This window comes from Molothrus aeneus, chromosome 2 (assembly GCF_037042795.1).
Source record: "Molothrus aeneus isolate 106 chromosome 2, BPBGC_Maene_1.0, whole genome shotgun sequence".
Lineage (NCBI taxonomy): Eukaryota > Metazoa > Chordata > Aves > Passeriformes > Icteridae > Molothrus > Molothrus aeneus.
Window position 1 is genome coordinate 39,666,916 of NC_089647.1, and position 20,999 is coordinate 39,687,914.

The 20,999-nt window shown below is 35.3% G+C and overlaps 1 protein-coding gene across 3 annotated transcripts in view; it reads left to right on the top strand.

Moving 5' to 3' along the window:
* Nucleotides 1-20,999, top strand: part of CNTN5 (contactin 5) — a 611,650-nt gene that overhangs the window by 528,659 nt on the left and 61,992 nt on the right. For all 3 annotated transcript variants that reach the window (XM_066544731.1, XM_066544730.1, XM_066544732.1), the window contains 2 exons: nt 19,104-19,231; nt 20,155-20,330. In XM_066544731.1, the coding sequence (XP_066400828.1) occupies nt 19,104-19,231; nt 20,155-20,330 (304 nt within the window). The remainder of the gene's footprint in view (nt 1-19,103; nt 19,232-20,154; nt 20,331-20,999) is intronic.

Genomic DNA, 20,999 nt, shown 5'->3' on the forward strand with positions numbered 1-20,999 from the left:
ACAGATGACATTTTCTGTTACCCTAAATACATTAATTAGAATTAAACTAAGAATAAAAAACAACACATTTTTAGAAAATAATTATGAAAGGATTGTGGGACATCCTTAGTTATTGCATGACTGAATTTTTAATCCAGAATTACTGCACAGTGAAGGTCTAAGGATAGAAATAGTGCAAGGGAAAGGAAAAGAAAATTACTTTGCTAGCCAAATAATACAGTTGAAAATAAAATAAAGTTTTGAGATTACTTTCTGTCGATATTCTAAATCTATAGGGAGCTACTGGGTTTTTTGTCTTCTAGATTGATGGGTCTGTGCAAATAGATCAGTTGTGTTGTTTCAAATTAATACTTATTGCAAGAAACCATGGTTACATAGAAGCAGTTGCTGCCATAGTTACAACATGATGGATTACAAAAAATATGCGAACTTCATTCACGGGATTCTCTATTTGGTAGAAAGACAGTAATGAACACAAAGGTGAAGATGTTCTTCCATCCATAACTTATTCTGGGCATATGTGCTGAATTCAGGCTCTAATATCAAGGTGTTAAGTGGCATGCATGTGGTCTGCCAATTGCAAGATTTAATTGCACCTGTTTTGAGGGAATAGACAGGCTGAAGGGGAAGTATTTTATATTTCCTCCCAAAAGTATCACAAAGGTGTTTTCTTATATAAATTTAAAAACAAATACTATGGAGGTGGGAAGCAGGGCTTTTAGGAACACCAAAAGTATTCAAGCGTGTATGACAATAACCCAGAACCACGTATTTATATTCATTGGCAGGGCGATTGTCCACTTCCAAGTAGAACCACAGAACAGCCTATAGCACTCAGGTAAATTTGTTACCACTGTGCTTCTTCTGACTACATCTTCACTGTGCATATTACAGGTGTTTTGCATCTCAAACACTTTTGAAATAGAACTATAATATTGAACTTGTAATAATGATGAGAAAGTTATCATGTGCCACTGGTTTGTAAGTCTTTTCCTCGTTGAAACAGAGGAAGTTTCTCCGACAAAGGCAGGAAGGTGGAAGAAAAATTTGAAGCAGTTATTACATTCATTAAATATTTTAGCTATTACTGAGAAGACTTTTATATCAAATGTGAAAAGCATTCATAAGGGGAAAATTTCATTAGTATGTTAAAATGAAATATTTTTTTTCTATTACATTAACATATTGATTTTAAATAATATGTGTATACATCCAAACTCCTGTAATGTGGTAAAAGCCAGATATCACTCTCTACATACACTGAGTTCAAATCTATTCTATTAAAATTAGAAAGTCTGTCAAATAGGAGCACTGTGCTCCACACTGGGGAAATTTTACTGCTTTTCAGAAGCTCCTCCTATGGCTGTGACTCACAAAACAGTAAATCCACTTTCAGACTGCTTGTTCTGATACCAACAGCTGCTTGGTATCAGAAGCTAAGTTAGAAAACATTTTCTAACATAGCTGAGGCTATGTTAGAAAACACCGAAGCACAAAAGCAATCTGCTGATTCAGAATTGTTAGGGTTTTTAAACAAAAATCAAGTCTCAGTAAACTTTGCTTGAATTAAGTAGTCTGTCCTCCCATGCCACTGGAAAGCAAAATAAAAACATAAGAACGTCATAAACTCTTAATAACGAGTTTTGGATAATTGGATGGAAACACCTGTTGTTCTGTCTCAAATTTATGATGGAAAGTGATCCAGAGTGAAATTGTGAAATGGGAAAGTAAGATCCAGACACACTCAGAATTAGGATATACACAATTTTTCCATAAGTCTCAGAGCTGAATATAGCAAATGCTAATTAAATATGCCTCTGCTTTGCAAGATGTTTTTAACAATCAGCCCTGTTTCCATTTTAAGCAGATGTTTTCCAGTGCATTTGTCTACGTCTTTGTTTCTTTGATCAGGCATATGAACCTTTAAATTGAATTTCTGCATTTGTGGGTTTAATTTTAACAGTTTTCTATTAATTAGATCAAATGAAATTAAATCTTATGGCTAGTGTCCCAACATGAAGACCAAGAACTAGTGTAGCTCCATACAATGAAACACAAGTCATTATTTAATTGCCAAGACATTAGTTGTATAAACATGGTGATTAATTCATTTGGCATTCACAAAGATGAAAATGGTAATTCTGTAATTAATTAGAAAGAGGCATATTGCCGTAAATGAATCAAGCCTTAATCTGTAAATCTCAACTAACACAGGCCTAATTTAAATGGAAACATTTTAAATTTCTTTTATTTAATATTTTCTGATAAAGATGGTAACTTTTTCCCAACAGGCAACATTTTGCACATGAAAATATTCCTCCAATAACAATTCAGGATTTCTGTTCAACCATCAATGATTTATTTAAACAAATTTCCATACATAAGAATATTGTTGTATAAAATGAGTTACAAAGAGGAAGAAGTAAGGCTTGGCACTATTTCTTTGCAAGTCAGTTTTTGTACTTGCTATAAAGCTTAGTTAGACAAAAATCTATGAAATTAATTTTTGAAGTCCCTGTCTTTGATATTAAATTTTATTCTTTTCTTTCATTCCATCTCATAGAAACTATTTCAACTTAGTGGCCAAACTGGAAATATTTCACAGTTTTTATATGACTAGTGATGCAGAATGTTGAAAACTAAAAATATTTTTCAAAATATTCCTTTTAAAATGTGCTATTTTTTGTTCAAAGCTCAAGGAATTCCAGAAATCTGGGACAAAGAAAAATAACATCCTGCAGTAAATTTGCACCTTTCACAACCATGGTTAATTCTATGGAGTTAGATATCAGAATAGTATCCCTAGAATACTTGAATATCCTCTAAACATTAATTATCTGGTACTAAAATATTTTCCATTTTTCCATCATGCATATTTTCACACATATGGGTAGGAAACCAGTATAATTTGTGCTTCAAACACACATTTGTACCATCACAGCTAAGAATGTTTCAAGACCTGTGTTGCATCCAAAAATTTCTTGATGGTCTACATTTTTCTCTTGATTATAAACAAGTAACTAGTGGACTACTGAATTCTGATTGAGTTTGAAATTCAGGCCAAACATCAGCCAAAAATTTATTTCAGAATGTTCCTATTCCCAGAAGGTGAACTTGGACACAAATGTCTCTAAGGGTTTGTTAGGCTTATGTGCTGCCTACAACCTGGTTAAATTTCTATAGGAAAGCAAAAGCAAAACAGAAGGGAAGGTTTTGTCATTTTTGTGGTACAGGAAAGACTACTTGCCTTCTGCAAATATTCTTAGAACTACAAAATTTTATCTTTAAATGAAAAATTATAATTGGATCAAAGACAAACTAGGGGGAAAAAAAAGAGAAAATAAAAAACTTGCATGATAATGCAGCTGTAAGAATTAAAGCATAGCTGACCTTAAGCAAGATCTCAAACCCTATATCTTCAAACACTCAGATGTGAAACCAGATCAGAAAAGTATCTGATGGGATTAAACCTATATCTTATCCCAAAGCCCCTTGCTTTGTGGTGAACTTAGAGCTTTGAGGTTAAAATTATGTATAATATCAACAACATAAACATTCTCATTTTGAGATGAAAATAGCTGTAGAAGACATGATATTAGCTTGCAGCTATAATGTTTCTTTATAGTCACTGTGAACAAAAATCTTTCATCTCACCCTTTGGTTTTTGTTCTATTTTTTTTTATGGCAGCATTGCCTAAGGGCTTAAGTGTGTAGTGTTTTATTCTTTGATTATTTTACACTACCTTGCCTTCTTTACTAATTGTAACTTTTGAATCAGAATGTCCATATTCTAGAGGAGTTCAGGAAAGAGCTAGAATTCATTCTAAGGGTGCACAGGCAGCAAAAGAATGTCCAACATTTTCTTCATCCCAATTTGTCCCTCACCATTCTTCTCATATCTGCTGTCCTTCCTAGGTGAAACCCAGGAAAGTGCTTGGCCCTTGCAGGAAATTGGTTAGAAAGTAACAACAAAGTTTTATTGTACCTTCACTGTATGTGCAGGGATAAGAATAATAACCCTCTTAATAATTTCCTTTGCTTAACCATGAAGCCTAAGGTAAGTCATTCTTAGTATTGTAGACAGTCATTGCTTTGTTCATTAAATAAATACCAAATGTGGAGAAACAAAGTATAAATACACTTAATTCCATACTGACCAAGAAAAGCTTTTAGATACAAATCACAATTAGGTAGAAAGAGTAGTCTGTGAAAGAGCAGTCAATGGACCATGGTTCATAAAAGACTCAGAGATCTCAAACTCTTCACACAGGTATAGTGATCACTAATGACCTCTTTGCAATGATAATTACTGCAAATCCATACTTATTTCATGTTTGGCAGTAGGACCAACTGATTAGCCAGCTGATTTATCTGCTGCTCATGTCATTGCTGAGCAGCTGAAGAATTAGGCTGTTCATTTGTTCCAATACAGACTACAAGTGTAGAATGTGTCTTCCCTTCTTGGATCACAGAAGAAGCTAAAATCAAATTGCTGAGCACTGGTTATGCATTCATTGCATCTCCTTTCATATGAGGCAAAACCCTTTACATTGTCATTTATTTTAAGACTATTTTCCTATTTCCATAGAATCATAGAAGAGATCAGATCAAAATTGACCCCCTAGTGTCCTTTGCAATGAGCAGGTACACCTTCAGCTAAATCAGGCTGCCCAGGGCTCCATCAAACCTGACCTTGAATGTTTCCAGGGACTGGTTATCTACCAACTCTCTGAGCAGCCTTTTCCAGTCGTTCACCACCCTCATCATGAAAAATTTCTTCCTTATATACAGTGCTAACCTCCCATCTTCCCCTCTTTTTATTTAAAGTCATTGCACATTGTCCTATCACTACAGGGCCCATTAAAAATATGTTCCCACCTTTCTTCTAAGTTTACTTTAAGTATTGGAACATGTTCCAAGTGGAAAATTGGTGGTACAGGACTCATAAAGGTAATGTTACTGCATTATAAACATATACTAATTGAACTGATTTCATTTAGCTCAGATATTTCACAATTCATACTATCAGTCTGTATTTGAATATGAATCTCCTTAGATTCTATATTTGAAGACAGAAACCAAAGTGTTTCCACAGTAAAGATAAACCCATAAGTTGGAGTGCTTTATAAATGTCCATAAATAAAAGTCGATCTATGAGCTTGGAACCTGTCAAACAGCACCATGAATATACATATGTTTCTGTGTATCACTAAGCCTTATCAAGGTCAATACTCACCCTACTTTTGAAGTTTTTGAACTATAGCCCACTCTCAAAGGGATGGTTTTTGTCTCATCCTTGTAGCAAAGATGCCACTTCACTGTGTTCCCTTCCACAGCTCCACTGCTAAATGGCAGCTTAGGTTTCCACTCTCAATAAAAACAATAAATAAATTTTTTTTATAAAAAAGCAATTTTTTTTTTGCTGACTATTCATGGAAGAAGCTGTGAAATCTTGATTTAAAAGGTCAACTGCTCTTTACATACTACTTTTGCAAAATCCGTAAACAATCCTGTAATCATATCCAAGCAACTACGTGAAGAGCACTGCAAAGGCTCTGAGTTCAAACACTCAAAAATAAGGGAAAAAAATTATGGATGAGGTTATATGCGTAATCTCAGTTCAGCAGGAATCAAGTGTGATAGGAGCATGAGTCAAACTGAGTTCTGAGGATTTTACTGCAATTTTCATCAAAGTGAGCATGCTTAAATCACCAAAAATCTTTGAACCACAGGAGCTATGTTTTCTTAGAAATGAAGCAAAATCAAGGGCCATTTTTTAAATGGAGAAAACTTGGCAGCAGAGAGGTGAAACTATAAACAGGTTATCCTCATTCACTGTGTCCTTGGAAGGCTCATCCTTCCCTTCAGGTTGGCTCTTAGTTCAGCAGTCTTTCATCAGGTTTCAATAAACCTGTATGTAGACCTCTCTGCATCCCTAGGAAAAATATCTTTCTTTTCATTGCCTCTGATCCCTGACTGTGTCTTTTCCCAGACCTCTGAAGACAGGGAAAGAGAGATGCCAACACAGTGAACTGCAAAATGATGGGCAAAACTTGTGCCATCTGTCAGTACCTGCTCTAAGGACACATTCACACTACTGCCTTTAGATACTTAGCTTACTCTTGCCAGGTCCCTGGCAAGTAGTTACCTGGTCTAATAGATTCAGAGTACACAAGTAAAGTTATTAAAAAAGATTAAAATTATTTTAAATTTCTGGAAAATAATTCTGCGTGCAAAAGTGAGATGTGAATATAGAGTAGGCAGTGAGGTCTCTGTTGATTCAGTACTCCTCCCTGTCATCCTGAGAAGGGAACATGCTACAGTACAACTTTATAAAATTATAAAGTAGGGAGTGTTTTCTGATTAGTCTAGCTGTTTAATTATAGGACACAACTGCATATCTGGCAGCAGGTTATCCCCAGTGAGTCAGTAACTTTTTCATCCTACTTTCTGTGTGCCCAGCTCTATGCCAATGTCATCAATAATGCACTTCATAAGGTAAGGTTAGGGAAGAAGTGAGATGTGGCAGCATCTTAAGAATACCATAACATACCATTTTGTGCAGAAAAGAAGAGTTAGGGAAGAAAGAAGGAGAAGCAAGTAAGTTTTAGAAGGCAAGTAGAATTTAGGCAAACAAGGAAATTATGTCACTAAAGAAGTATCATGTTCTTGTCTCTATGCTGATGAGAGAAGATGCCTATTTATTGAGACTGTTGGTGTGAAGACAGTAAGCTTGGAGTTGTGTGCCATGTGAATGCTCTAATGCTGCTTTGACCTTCTCAAACAGGAAACAAGAGCCAGATTTTAGCATTAGAGCAGCATTATAATTACAACAGCAGATATCTTTGAATGATTGCACAGCTACCATGTCACCAGTCTGTAGGTGTGACATAGCTAATGCCACACAAAAATTTACTTCTGGCTCTAGACCAATATGGATCAATATGAGATCCTCTCCAATATGGTGAGGCATTGCAACCATGACAACTTATATCTTGACATTAGCAACCCACAACTGATAACCTGTATCATGTGGGAGTATGTGGTACGACCAGTGGGATGTAAAGATGTGTACCCAAACTTACCATGATAAATAAATATGGGGGGGCATTAAGTCTCATCCATCAGAGAACCTGTGGCTGGCAGAAGCAAGAGAAATCCAAGAGTCATCCAAATCCTTCAACTGATGTAGGCATTCAACACCACAAAATTAGCATTTGCCTCTTCTCTCTAAGCATTTTCATTGATTCTTGCTGGCTCCCTAGTCCTCTCTGGGGCCTGTTACCACCACAAATTTCCATCCATGCACAAGAAATAAATGCACTAACAGACAGGATGTAGAGGTTGTGTGTGGGTAGTTTGTACATAAAGCAAAACAGACTTGGCCTGAGGATGCCCCTTTTTTTTTTTTTTTTTTTTTTTTCACATAGAGTGTTTCCCCCAAAGAAGTCTATGACCTTCTCACTGTGCATGATGGGACACCTGATTCTAAAACAAGAGCCATCTTTGGCAGCAGCCTGGTGGACTAGCACAGATAGAGTCACTGACTTTTTTTTCTTGTTCCATTATTTTTGTTACATGTTTTATTGCACATAACTTATATCACTGCAGGTATTCCATCTGTTATCTTCCATGCACAGCAATACAGCTGTAGAGAGATACAGTTTTAAACTGAAGTTTTAAACAGAAGCACATCCTACTGAACTGTTATTTCAACCTGTAATCAAAATTTTTGAGTTGTGGCTGAAGTGCAAGATATTCCAGAGTAAACTAAAGATTCTAAGGTTCAAATAACTCTAATCAATAAATTGTTTGTCAGTAAGAACTTTGCACCCTTTTCACCCTTAGTGGCAATGTGGTTCTCTGGAGGGAACATGTGTCTTTTTAACTGCCTTTTCCAGTTAATAGACTGTATTTCACCTTGTGACATGAGAATAAAATAAATCTTGTTTTACCTAGTTTTCCAGCCATGGTACCCGTTTCCCCACAGAATGCAAAATGAACTCATCTGACCTAAAAAGTGGAGTCAATAAGATCCTAGTTCATTTTAGTCAAAATCCCATTTACCACTCCTACAGTCTGGAAGTATTTCTGTGCTGAGCCAATGCTTTTAAACTGTCTCCCTGCTGAACTGATTGTCTCTCCTTCTTGCAAGATGTCTAGATCCACAGGTCAGATTGGTTCTTTCACAAAATGTAAGAAAATTAATGTAGATCTGTCAGATTTACAGCTTAGTTAGATATATTTTTTTACTTCTCATAAAGGTTTAAACACTGTATGACCTTCTAAGTAGGATCATTAACCTATGGGTTTACTATTAAAACAGAAAACTAATTAGAGAGAATTGTCCATTATTAGGAGGAAAGGTAGAATTCCAGCAAAGCTGTCTTCCAGAACAAATTTTCCTCTGGTAATTTCGTATGTGCTGCAGAAACAGCATGGCCTTTGCTCTGCACTGCTATTTATAATCAAGGTTTCTGAAACCTATTCTTGCACCAATATCTTAATAAACAACAAGGTGTTGTTAGAGGTATGGCCTTTTGAGCACACCCCTTATCGAGGATGCAGTGAGGAAGTGTGTTGAGTGTAAATGATGTAGAAATCCAGAGCTGTATCACAGAAATAGGTTAGAGATACATTATGGAACTATAGATGGATGGAAGGTTGTTTATCAGGTGTGCTTTCACTCCACACGTTTTTTTGTGAAGTCTGTTCTATCCCCTAGATTTCTCCACTGAAAAGCTCCTGTCTAAAGGTGTGAAGTAGTATGGAGTAATGGAGCCATGAGCTTTTTGTCTCTATCCTTTGCTTTCTTTCTGGATGTAGCGAGAGATTATTGAGATCTTTCACATTAGATCTAATTGTCAGTGAAGATAGAAAAAAGAAGTGCTGGAATTTCCAAGGGTAAACTCAGAAATATGACAGAACTAAGCAAACAAGTAATGACTGCTCCTTATTGTACACAGCATGGTAATCTCTGATATGAAAAACCAGAGAGCCAGCAGGGACATTTTACTGCAAAGCAGGACCAATTATTCTATTCTATCCCATTATTGCTATACCAATGCATGCCATTTTTATTGTCTACAATCTACCAAGCTTATAAATGCTCAAAATTCTCTAAACATCTCAGCAAATGTATTTTAGGAGGTAATCTATGTTCAAATTATTCATTTCCCATTTTCAGAAGTTGATTTTGTACTGAAAAATTATTTGACTGTGCCCCCTCTAGATTGTGTATCTTTCATGAAAACAGTGTGTCAAACTCATTGGTAGTCTATCTGAGACCTTATGGTTATTAGATAGGGAGAAAATAGAGGCTATTTCACAACAGCAATGGTTGGAAGGCCAGCATTTCTGTGGAGCACTGAATCTTATATTGACAGCTCTAAACAACTAGTGAAGATCTTGTAGCTATTGATCCAAGTACAACATACATCATGCTAATGGAATCTCCTCTCCAAAGAGTTTCTACCTGGACCAACATGCAGTAAGGGCAGACTTTGCACAATCTTCCAGAGGCAGCGTAATGGTGAAAGCAATCAGTCTTCATCTTCCAGAGTCCAGCAGTACCTACCATATGATAGAAATATAATTGGAGCTTCTCCAGTTGACAATGGAGTCAGTTTGATGTGAGGATAAGGCAGACATTGCCACATTCATCTGTCCTGTCTTTGTACTACAACTGAGATTAGACATATGAGAAGGTTGAAACCACAATTTTGCAATATTCATTCAAAAGTAACAAATTAACAGAATGCTACATTAATAGCATTTATCAGTAGACCATTAAAGCTATCTCAGCCCTCCCATACCATGACCATATAAATCTCATTATCCTGTCTATTTCTGAAAATGTCAGGAAAGAATATGCTTTCTTTGGTGTGTTTTGATGCATTATATGAATGGGACACAGAAAGTTCTTATCCTTTTCAAACCTCCATGCTGGCTATTTTACAAGGATTGACAACCCTCTTGCTGATTTGATTCTCACCAGTCAGCTTCCTTCTCAAGCATCCAGCCATCAGTTTGACTGCTGGTCCTTTACCTCCTTGCTTGGGATTAGGGCATTCAGCACCCAGTGGCATTTCAATACTGACTGTCTTTGAATGCCAGGGAGAGAGCTCTACCAAGTAGAAAGCACCTCCATCAGTGAGGGGATCTTAAACAATGCATATTAATTAACTGCAAACTGCAATGATCTGATGCTTTTTGGGGGGGGAGGGGGTGGGGGACAACAACTGTTTGTCTTTATTTTTCTTGATAGCAAGGTTTTAATACAGAACAATCATTTATTCTCTTCTATCCAGTTCTTCTATTCACATGAAAGCAGTAACAGTATATCTAAGAAAAGAATTTTTCAGAGAGGTGGGAAATATTCAATTTCATTGCTGTGTTACATAAAAGCATCACTTGCAGTTAATATTCTAGTAGTGCTGTAGAATCAACACTGGAAAGCAGGTTCCATCTGGCTGGACATCATTACACAGCTTACAACAATAGCGCTTTAGCTAGATGACTGCTAGATCACTTTCATATGATGAGCAAATGGACACTTCCCATGTAAGCATCTAATTAGCAGTCTTCAATTTACGAGAATATAATTTGAGTGAAATTTAAGTTTCTGCTCTTCATATTATATTGCTGAAGTTAATGTTAACTCTTCAAGCATAGCATAGTTTGGCTGTTTTGAGATGTGTTTTTATCTAGTATGAGCCATAATAGAATCATGTAGTTGAATTAAATTATCTTATTTTACACTGGCTGAAGATCTGCTTCCTTGAGCACCTGGTCTATTTGAATTTTACCTCTTGCATATAAGGTCTGCCTTTGAGTATTAATGTTACTTTTCTAACTAACAAGTGAAACACAGACATATCTTGGACTAACTGAAGTTTCCTGTGTATTTTTCTTTTCCTGGAGGGATCATGCAGTTCTTGAAGAAGTTATTATTTCTTAAGCTTCTGAGTAAAAGAGAGTAAGTTAATAATTCATTGCTGTCACTTAGAAACATGGAGAAAATTATTGTGATAAAGCTTTTCCTGAAAAGAAGGAACCTTTTTGCAGCAGGAGAAAATTTCTGACATTGAAACAGTGTGCAAAAAAAGAGGAACACATTTAATTATTTAAAATATTTAAATATTAAAATATATATATAAAATTTAAATGGGTCAAAAGTATGATATGGATTTTAAAAATATGAAAGAACATTTTAATAATTTTATAGTATTTTCAGCATGTTTAGAGATAAATTTTTTTAAACCAATTGTATTTTATAAGAGCTTGTAAAGGAAGTCTTGGACTTCAATGCAGGGCAGAAAAGACCTTAAATGGCCTTTCCTAACAATTTCTCAAACAAGTGTTTCTAGAACACTTATCCTCATATGTCTTCTGAGTAATATTCCCAGTTCTTTCTTTGCACAAGATGAAACACATTTGAGGGTAAAATATTTGAGCAGCACAACAAAGTACCAATTAGGAAGGGATATTAAATTTTCAATACGTACCAACACTTCCTTGAACATACCAGTAAAAATGTAGAATAATTTAAATATTTGCTTGGTGTATAATTTCTCTAGCTAATAGATTACTGATCTGAATTTCTGTTACCTTTACAGTTAGTCTCTATTTCAGCTTATTACCTCAGTTATCTTGTGTATTACCTTAGAAATTCAATTTTAGCACCTTTCTATCATCCTTGGCATTGGTGCTGTTAATAGAGTCTTTAAAGCAAACTATGTGCTTAAGTTTTGGTTTGAATAAATTCATTAATGCAAAGCATGATTTAAAATAATAATGACCAGCTGATTCATACAAAGAAAAGAGCACTCCCAAAGACCCTTCTGATTCTGACATATCAGTGTTTTCCAGACTTTACTGCACAGAAACACTGCAGAGACCATATTTATTCCCCATGCTTAGAACAGAAGCTACATTTCTTAGCAAAAAATAACTTCAGTGTCATCCGCATGAAATTATATTTACATACATGGACAACATTTGCACCAGGGAGAGCTATGTATTTTCTTGCACAAATGTTCCTGTGCAGCAAACAGCAAGGACAAATGAGAGGCCTTGCTATGGCACTTTGAAAGAAACTGCCCTAAGACAGTTTGCATATATTAGCTTAAATAGAGCTGGAAGTAGTTTGTGGGACATTAATAATAAGGTTTAGCATATTCCAATGACCTAAGATATCACACAGAGGAATTGCACCATTATAAATGTTTGAAAACATAGCGTGAAGAAAATCCAAATAATTTCATGCTTTGCCAAGGGACTATGCCAAATATAGGGGTTTTTTCCTAATTGAGTCAAGAATACTAAAATAAAAATTGCTCTATCTAGGGTGATATTATTACAAAATTAATATAAAGTAGATTGTCTTTTGCTTATCTAAGTGGCTTTACTATAGCAATGACTCACATCCATTTTCTGGGACCATTAGACGTTTGTGGATCTATTATGAAGGAGCAAGAGAAAGCAAAGGGGAATGAGATAGCCCAAAGCCATTTAGGGAGAAATAAAGGTTTCAACTATTTACAAATACTTGTTCTGATTCCTTGTAGTCTACATTAAAGGAAACTGACAGATCCCAAATCCAAACTAATGTCAAATGACAGATTGTTCAGATCAAAACACTGTGAGGGGCCACAGGCTAAATGAGTCAGTGCAGCTTCTCTCCATTTGCATCTTTAAAATTCTTATTTCCAACATGCGGACAAACCAATTTCATACTCCTGATTTTAGATCCAAATGAAAAATTCAGGGGATGATTTTCTGACCACCAATAACTCTCTTTTTAATTCCAGTTACTAGGTGTTAAAGTTTGTAAAGGTTTTAACTAAACGTTATGCTTCCCTTATTGCTGTGGTTATATCTCTAATGTGTAATAAAAATTTTCTTTGGTTTGAAAGCCAAAATAACTAGTTGAAAACAGAGAAAGATAATAGTATCTACAGCCTAACCAAACTACCATTGCTAATTCTTCCTCCCCACCAAAAACGGCCACATATCTGACTTCTATTTTTTCTTACTCTGTAATTGTTATTTAAAGAATATAGAGCTCCAAGTATAAGCTGCCTGACATTAATTTCTATTAAGATCCAGACACTGTGTCTGGATCCTGTCTGAAGCACTGTGTAAGAAGTGCTTAGTTAAATCCCGAATTGTTGTGTAGCAATTCTAATGTTTGCTGCCTCAACTGCTTCAGCATCCAGAAACAATTTCTGCCGCAGCATCAAGACATCTGCTTGTGAGAATCTGCTATGAATGATGCAAGAGAATGAAAATTAGAGTTTCCATTTCTCATTATCTTAATCTTGATGGAAATCTCTGCTCATTGATCTAACGTGATACAGAGAACAAATGCAGATCCTGGCCCCAGTGGGTCAAGGTAAAACTGTCCCTGGTGATAAAGAAGGCTGAAAATTTCCAGCATCAGTTTTCAACATAAAATAGTATGTCCTAGCTGTAAATAATATCTGAGAATTTCTATGATAGGTTATACCAGATGTTAATGAACTAATATTGTTTTATTAAGACAGGGAAACAGTAAAAGTATCTGCACTACTAATACATTTCATTTATACTAAAGAATCAATCAAAGGAGAAATTATATGGCAGGCAGAATAGATCTCCTTTTTTTATATAAAAAAATGATGTCTGTATTTACCATGTCTTACTCCTTCCCCTCAACATAAGACCAAAGTTTACAGTCAAAACTCTCAAAAGTTTTCTGTAAACAGAGCAGCAGGAAGGAAAAAAAATTGCTACCTTTTAATCAAAATACTGTAAAGAAAAATGCAAAACTTCCCATAAAAGCAACTCTTACATATCATATCCTACTCCCATTCTTTAAATCATGTGAAACTCAAAGGAAGATGAGCTTTGCCATTTACATTTGTGGGGACCTTACACTCTGTTCACTTCCATCAGCATGTTCCTTACCTCCTGTCAGTCAGAAGATTAAGAGAAGGCATTTCAGACTACCAAATAAAGCATGCCCAAACACCATCCATAAGAAAAGATCCAGCATTTCTTATGAGTCTGACTTCCATCCATCAGCTTCTTTGTAAACACTTGGCCTCAGAGAACACCTTTCTATTCACGTCAACATCCCATATGCAAACAGTGTTGAATTTCATCCTTCCAGATATAGCAACACATTCTTTATCAAAGACTTACTCTTCCTGATGCATACTTCATTGCTGAAAGAAGAAAAAATTTGACAAAATTCCTGATCTGAGTGAGCTAATACATTTTTGTTTAAACAAATGTACTAAGTGTGTTTTCAATCTAAAGTGTTACTGGTAAGTATAAACTTTGAATAGACTGCTATATTTTTACAGTTAAAATAATAATTTGAAAATATTTTTTGAAAAGTATAGTTGCTGAGAATTTTCCAATGTTAATCTTAGTCCAATTCTGAAGCCTTAGAGAGGAAAATTTACACTTTCATTCATATTTCTATGGCTTTGTAGCAGTACTCTCAAACTAGTTTAGCAGATTATGCAGTCATTAGCAAAACTGACGTTATAGAAATGTGACTAATATGTATGTCCAAATTTGCTGATGTTCTTGGCAAGCTGGGCATCCAACAGCTGCACTACTTCTGATACAATCAGAGTGGAAAATTATAATACGCAGATATATAAGACAGACTTTAAAATCACATTCAATTTCAATTTAGGTCTTTTAATTATTAATTTGATGGGGGGTTTCAGCTTCATTGGCAGAGAAGCTTGTGGCTAATTGATTTCCGTGTCTGTGCTTTAAGAACTTACATCCTCTCACAGGTCTTCTGTCATGTGTGTCAGCCCAGTGCAGGTGTCTAATGGCTATTTCCGCATGAGCAGGTAGCATGGATCAATAGGAGAAGCAAAAAGTTGATATTATCCACACTGTCCACTGTCCCAGGTTTCTCTTTGGAATAGTTCTAGCTCCATTCCACAGATGGATTCCCATTTTTATCTGAAAAGCAATTGACTCCTCAAGCATCCCTTCTAATTTGGTATCAACTGAAGTTCAGGTGCTCAGAAAGCTTCATTTCAGAAACAAGATCACAGCAAGTGGGGACAATGAGGAAATTAATTTCCACGTCTTGCAGCAGCTGGGATTTTGTCCCAGAAATTGTGCCAGATCATGAAATGTACTTATATCTGGGGAACTAAATTAAGATTTGAGGGTGAGATTCAGTTCCTCACTTCAGGTTGAGATCCAAAGTGTGGAAATCTGCAATGTGAATTAGACATCTGCACTTTTTTACCTTTAATAGAAGTTCAACTGTCTGCTTACAAGATCCATGAATTAACATGTAAAATAGAAACGCATCTCACGTGCAGTTTTAATTTTACAAACAGCCTCCAGAACAAAAGGTTTTCTTTCCTCCCTGGTCATCATGTTGATCTTTACAAATGTCAGCTTGATTAGAATTAATCTTTCTGAATACTGATGATCAAAATTAGCCTAATTATATTTCCTCAGCACTTCATGTATTAATACTTCCATAAAGAGATGCACATTGGTATCTGATATATTCTACGGTTGTATTTTCCTTTACTGCATGGCTTCTTAGTTCAGAGTCACAACTACTGCTTTTCTACCAACCTGGTGCTCCGTTGCTGTCTCAAAGAAACATTTATTTAATCAAATTTTTAACAGCCTTTTTGTATCTTGGTAACTTTGAAAAATAATATCATAGTATAAAAACAATTTCTCTCTCTGAAAAAAAGAAGTCTTTTCTTCAACCACTTTCTAAAAAATCCTTAATTTTTGTATTAAATGTATTTAACCAACCATGGGAATTTCAGCATGAAAATCATTCTTGAAACCTGTGGAAGATTAAATCTGCAGTTATTTTCTCTAGAAAATATTTTTTCTTATGGAATATTATAATAGTTTAATCTCTTTCAGTGTACTTAAGTTAACCCATGTTCAATCTCATCTCAAGTCCATTTGCTGTTATACCTTACTTCCACTTTCCTAGCAATTGCTGTTAAAATCTCTGTCACAGTTGATCTCAAGACAACACATTTTTTGACATGAGATGAGACATTAACTCTCATATCATTTTCTTCATGTTATTAGACAGATGAAAACTCTTTTTTACAAAGACACTGATTTTGTGCCACTTTTTTCCGGAAACCTTTTATGGACAACATCCATCTCCTTTATGTGATTAAAATAACTTTTCTTATACTTAAATACAATAATTTCCAAACTCTCACCGTGATCTCTCAACCATCTTTTTTCTATTTGTCAATCTATCATCATCTGTCCCTCAGTTTCTAGTTAGTTAATCATTTAAGGTTGCTTCTTTTCCTAAATAATCCTTAATTCTACCCCAGCCCCATTTTCCTCTCTGTACTTACCCTCTATTTATGAAGTGAAAAAAACTTTTTGCTATGCAAATTTTTGTTAAAATATGTAGACATACTACACAAGTGGTCTCCCTGTGACTGAGAGATATTGGCAGGGAAGGAGAAGTCTATGATCCTGCTGTGTGCAGCAAGTATTGTATGCATAAATAAAGCATTTCAGTTTCCATCATAACCAGGCCTCTGGCTTTTTTCTCAAACACATAGAAAAAAAAATTAATATTTTCTTTAAGTGCTAGGAACCTTAAAGAAAATATTAATTTCTGAGCCAAATAATTCACCAGCAAATGTGTTTGCAATTCCTTTGATTGAGTGATTACTCTTTCCATCATGGATAACAGGAGCTTTTAACTACGGAGTAATGTAGTTGATAATATCCATAAGACTCATTAGATAATCTTCTATATGCATTCAAATTTCTTTTCCTCCAAGGTCAGAATTTCAAAACTGTTTTATATCAGGACTTAAACAGTGTACAAGCTTCTATAATTTGCAAACATTAAAGGAATATCCTGGGTTTTTTCCTGATCCTGTCAGTACACTGATGAGAACTACCACTGTTTGCAAAAACCATTGCCATAGAAATTATGTCATCAGAGCATTGAAAACTGAGCATGTTGCTAGAAATTTTTATTTTAAATTACACCAAGAGAAAATGAAGGAACCTTGCATCCCTGTCAGTTTCTAAAGCAGAGTGTTTCTTCTGCATACTGTAACAAAGTTTCAAGACTTCTTATTTGTTAGAAAAAAATCCAAACCTTCAAAACTCTGGTACAGAATCATTTACTTAATACAATAATGTTTTCTATAAAATTACATTTACACAAATAATGTTACTCAAATACTGGTGTATATTTTTTTAGAGCACGATGGGAGATGCATCCTCAGGTTGTATTGGGGAACCCTTGAGTTGACATGTCCTTCCTCTGCCCCATTCACTTTTGAAGCTATTTTTTTCTTCTGCTGTCTGTTGAGAGCAGTGAGTGGTTTCACATCTGAAGTGAACAGAAGCACATTTTTCACTGGAATGAAATTCTGTTTTCTCCACCATAATATTTATGAACCTTGGATAATAAACGACCATTTCTCACAGAGTTAGAAAACAGGGGATATTATTGGAAGGAAGGAAGGAAGGAAGGAAGGAAGGAAGGAAGGAAGGAAGGAAGGAAGGAAGGAAGGAAGGAAGGAAGGAAGGAAGGAAGGAAGGAAGGAAGGAAGGAAGGAAGGAAGGAAGGAAGGAAGGAAGGAAGGAAGGAAGGAAGGAAGGAAGGAGAATAATGCAGTCTCGTATTAATGATTTCATTTGAGCACATTATTGAATTTTACGCCAATGTAAATCACTTCTAGTATAAATCAAAGATAACAGCTGTGAAGTTTAACACATACAGTCCATAAATGTAATTCCTTTCCTCTTTTGCTGCTGAAGAGCCCAACCCAGTCCTGTCAAAAGTGCCATACTCCTGATTAAATACTTTTCAAGAGTAAAACACAACATTGTACAGTACCTTCCATGATTTCCAATAATAGACTCCACAGAGGATTCCCAGCAGGAGTGTCAGTCTATGCTGCATTTCCCAGAAAGTCCCCCTCTGGACAGGTATACCTAAAAATCCACCCATCCCTGGGAAAGAGCCACCCACCTACTTATTTAGATTCTCCAACACACAGGTCTTACCTTGGTTTTCAAATACAGGAGAAGGAAGCATCCCATGTCCTCCCCCATTCTATGGGGTACCTGAAAGCATTTGCTGAGGATAATCTGCTTCCAGTGTCCATGCTCCCAGCCTACATCTCCCAAGACCTTTGAGAGAGTTGTAACCACTACTCAAAGTGGGAAAGGATCCACAACACCTGCAAGCAGGGCTTGGATTAAATACCATCTAAGAGTTGTCATATTCCTTTTAGGCTCCTAGCTCTCTGTCAGAAAAAGAGCCATGATTATTTACTGCTCTTCCAGACTGCACCTCCAAGACAGAATAAATTCAGTGGTTTTGTCATTTTAGAAGAGCAAAAAGAGTTTCATTTACACACTGCTTCATGGATTTTATGATTAATATTGTGCAAGCAAAACCAAAATTTGAAACTCCTAAATGTGAGCAGCTAAATATTTCTCATGAATATGTTTAGCAGGGTCACATACCAAGAGGTATAGTGGAGCTGCAATTATAGACTTAGAAAAAAAAAAAGCCCACCTACAAAAAGCAAAGATTATTTAAGTCCCTTCGCTACACTGTGCTGTGATGCCATAAATCCTCTTTTGACCAGATACAATTATAGGGTTTTTTTTCTTGTCTTTTGAATTTTGCTTCCCATTCTTCTCAGATCTGATTTCTAAGGTAATTTTTTTCCTAGATGGAATAGCCTGTGCTTGATATTGAAATGTGATTTGACAAAAATATAGTGGTTAAACTTTGAAGACAAATTATGAAGGATTACCTTTTTTACTGTTCTACAAAAGTTTCATTACAATTCACTCTTAATAAGTGTCAAAGGATACTAATCCACTGATGCTTCCATGAAAATTTTGAATTAAGGAAGGACTAGTAAAACGGATTTATTAAAACCTTTTTGAAACAGAAGATAATTCAGTTATCATCTTCATCATCCCTTGCTACAGAGGCAGCAGTCCTTAATCCTATTTATTATCTCTGAAAGATATCATCATGGAATTTGGCTGGTAGCATGGGAGAGATATTTATATATTTATGGACTTATCCTTTCCAGGATAACTATTTTTCCACATGGGAGTCTGCGAATCCTGAATGCTTCCAAGTCTGACGAAGGGCGGTATTTATGCCAAGGTGTAAATGTATTTGGATCTGCAGAAATCATTGTATCACTATCTGTTAAAGGTATGAAAAAATGCTTTGATGGTAATGATGATTTATTTTAACAAATATTTAAATATTATCCCCAGCCAACAATAAGGCAGCATTCTCCAGGCAGAATAAAAAAGCATTTCCAAAAAGCTAAGGGGACTAAATTCCATCTGGTAAAACATTGAATCAGATTGCATTCTCCAGCTGTTTTATTGTAGATATGTCATAAGAATTAATATATATATTAAATCACTCAAACTATAAATAATTCTATAAGTAAAGGAATCAATATTGCTTTTAACATATTTTATCTTTGGGAGCTCACCCCTAACTTTTTCTGTATGAGAAGAAACCTTTAAATTAAAGTAATAATTGTATGTATATAAAATCCAGAGAAAGGTAATAACTAAGAAGATTAATAATAATACTAACACTACTGAGTAGCAATCCATTTCTGAACCTTTTTTTCTTTTTCAGTTTTCAGCTGAATTAATGGATTTTCTTTGCAGGTGTTCAAGCCTTTTGACTTCATTTTTCAAGCTTCTTCCTGTATTTAGTAATCCAGGAAACATCCTGTATTATTTTATGTGACAAAACTAAAATTTTCATACAATCACAAGATTCTGGGTGCTGCAGCCTCAAAAAAAAAAAAAAAAAAGCTTTTCCTGAAACTTTTAAAATTAATTAAATAATTAAATAATTAATCCATCTCATATGTCCCATAGATGGCTGTTTAGGATTCTGCCTTATTGACTCCATGAAACTGTCTGTACCTTCTGATCTCCAGTGTCATACTTCAGTGTTTATTATGAATATCTTTCAGTATTTGACTGTCTGCAATTCATACTAACAAATGTAAGCTCTGGGTAGACTCAGCATCAGTCAATCCTATTATTTTGGTCTGGCACTATAGGTTAATTTCCATCTAAATGTTCCTAACACTTCTCTGTTTCCAGAACCTACGAGAATAGAGCTGACTCCCAAGAAGATTGAGCTAACGGTTGGAGAGAGCATCGTCCTCAGCTGCAAAGCCCTTCATGACAGCACCATGGATGTCACCTTCTACTGGACACTCAATGGGCAGCCAATTGACTTTGAGAAAGAAGGTGGACACTTTGAAAGCATCAAGGCAGTAAGTGACCATGCATTTGTCATCTCTTTGCTGGGATTTGATAGAAATTTGCATGCTTTTATATGTCTCCCATTTACCAAATTTTGCCCAAACTGAGAGATAAATGGTTTCAGTAACATTGGAAAGAAATGTTAGATAGAGGAAGTGCAAACTGCAGATCACTAGAACTACTCCAAGTAGTACTCTTCAAGAAGATATTAAATTTAAATTTGTATATCCTATTATTTGTGATGTATCAGATAATCTTTATGAGGGAACAGAAAGGAGTTTTCATCAAATCCTACTTATATTCTTCTGCTGATTTTAATATAGAAAGGATGCTGCTATAAGCATTGATGTCTCTCTCACAGATAACATGGCTGTTGAAATGCCCTCACCTCCCAATGCTTTACTTGCCTAGAAAATATTTTAATATCTGAATAGCAAGGACTATATTTACTAACTTCCCTGCATGAGGTACTTCCTAACCATGTAACCACTATGTAAGTCAATAAGAATCATATGGATAAAAATATGCATACCAATATAAAATATTGCTACTTGAGTCAAAAAGAGTTTCATGTGATCAAATGGTATGATAAATAATTTCAAACCTGTCTCATAAAATGATTTGAACATTTCTTAGTAGAAAGAAGTGTTTTAGTGTGAACAAGCTTGGAAATGGAATCT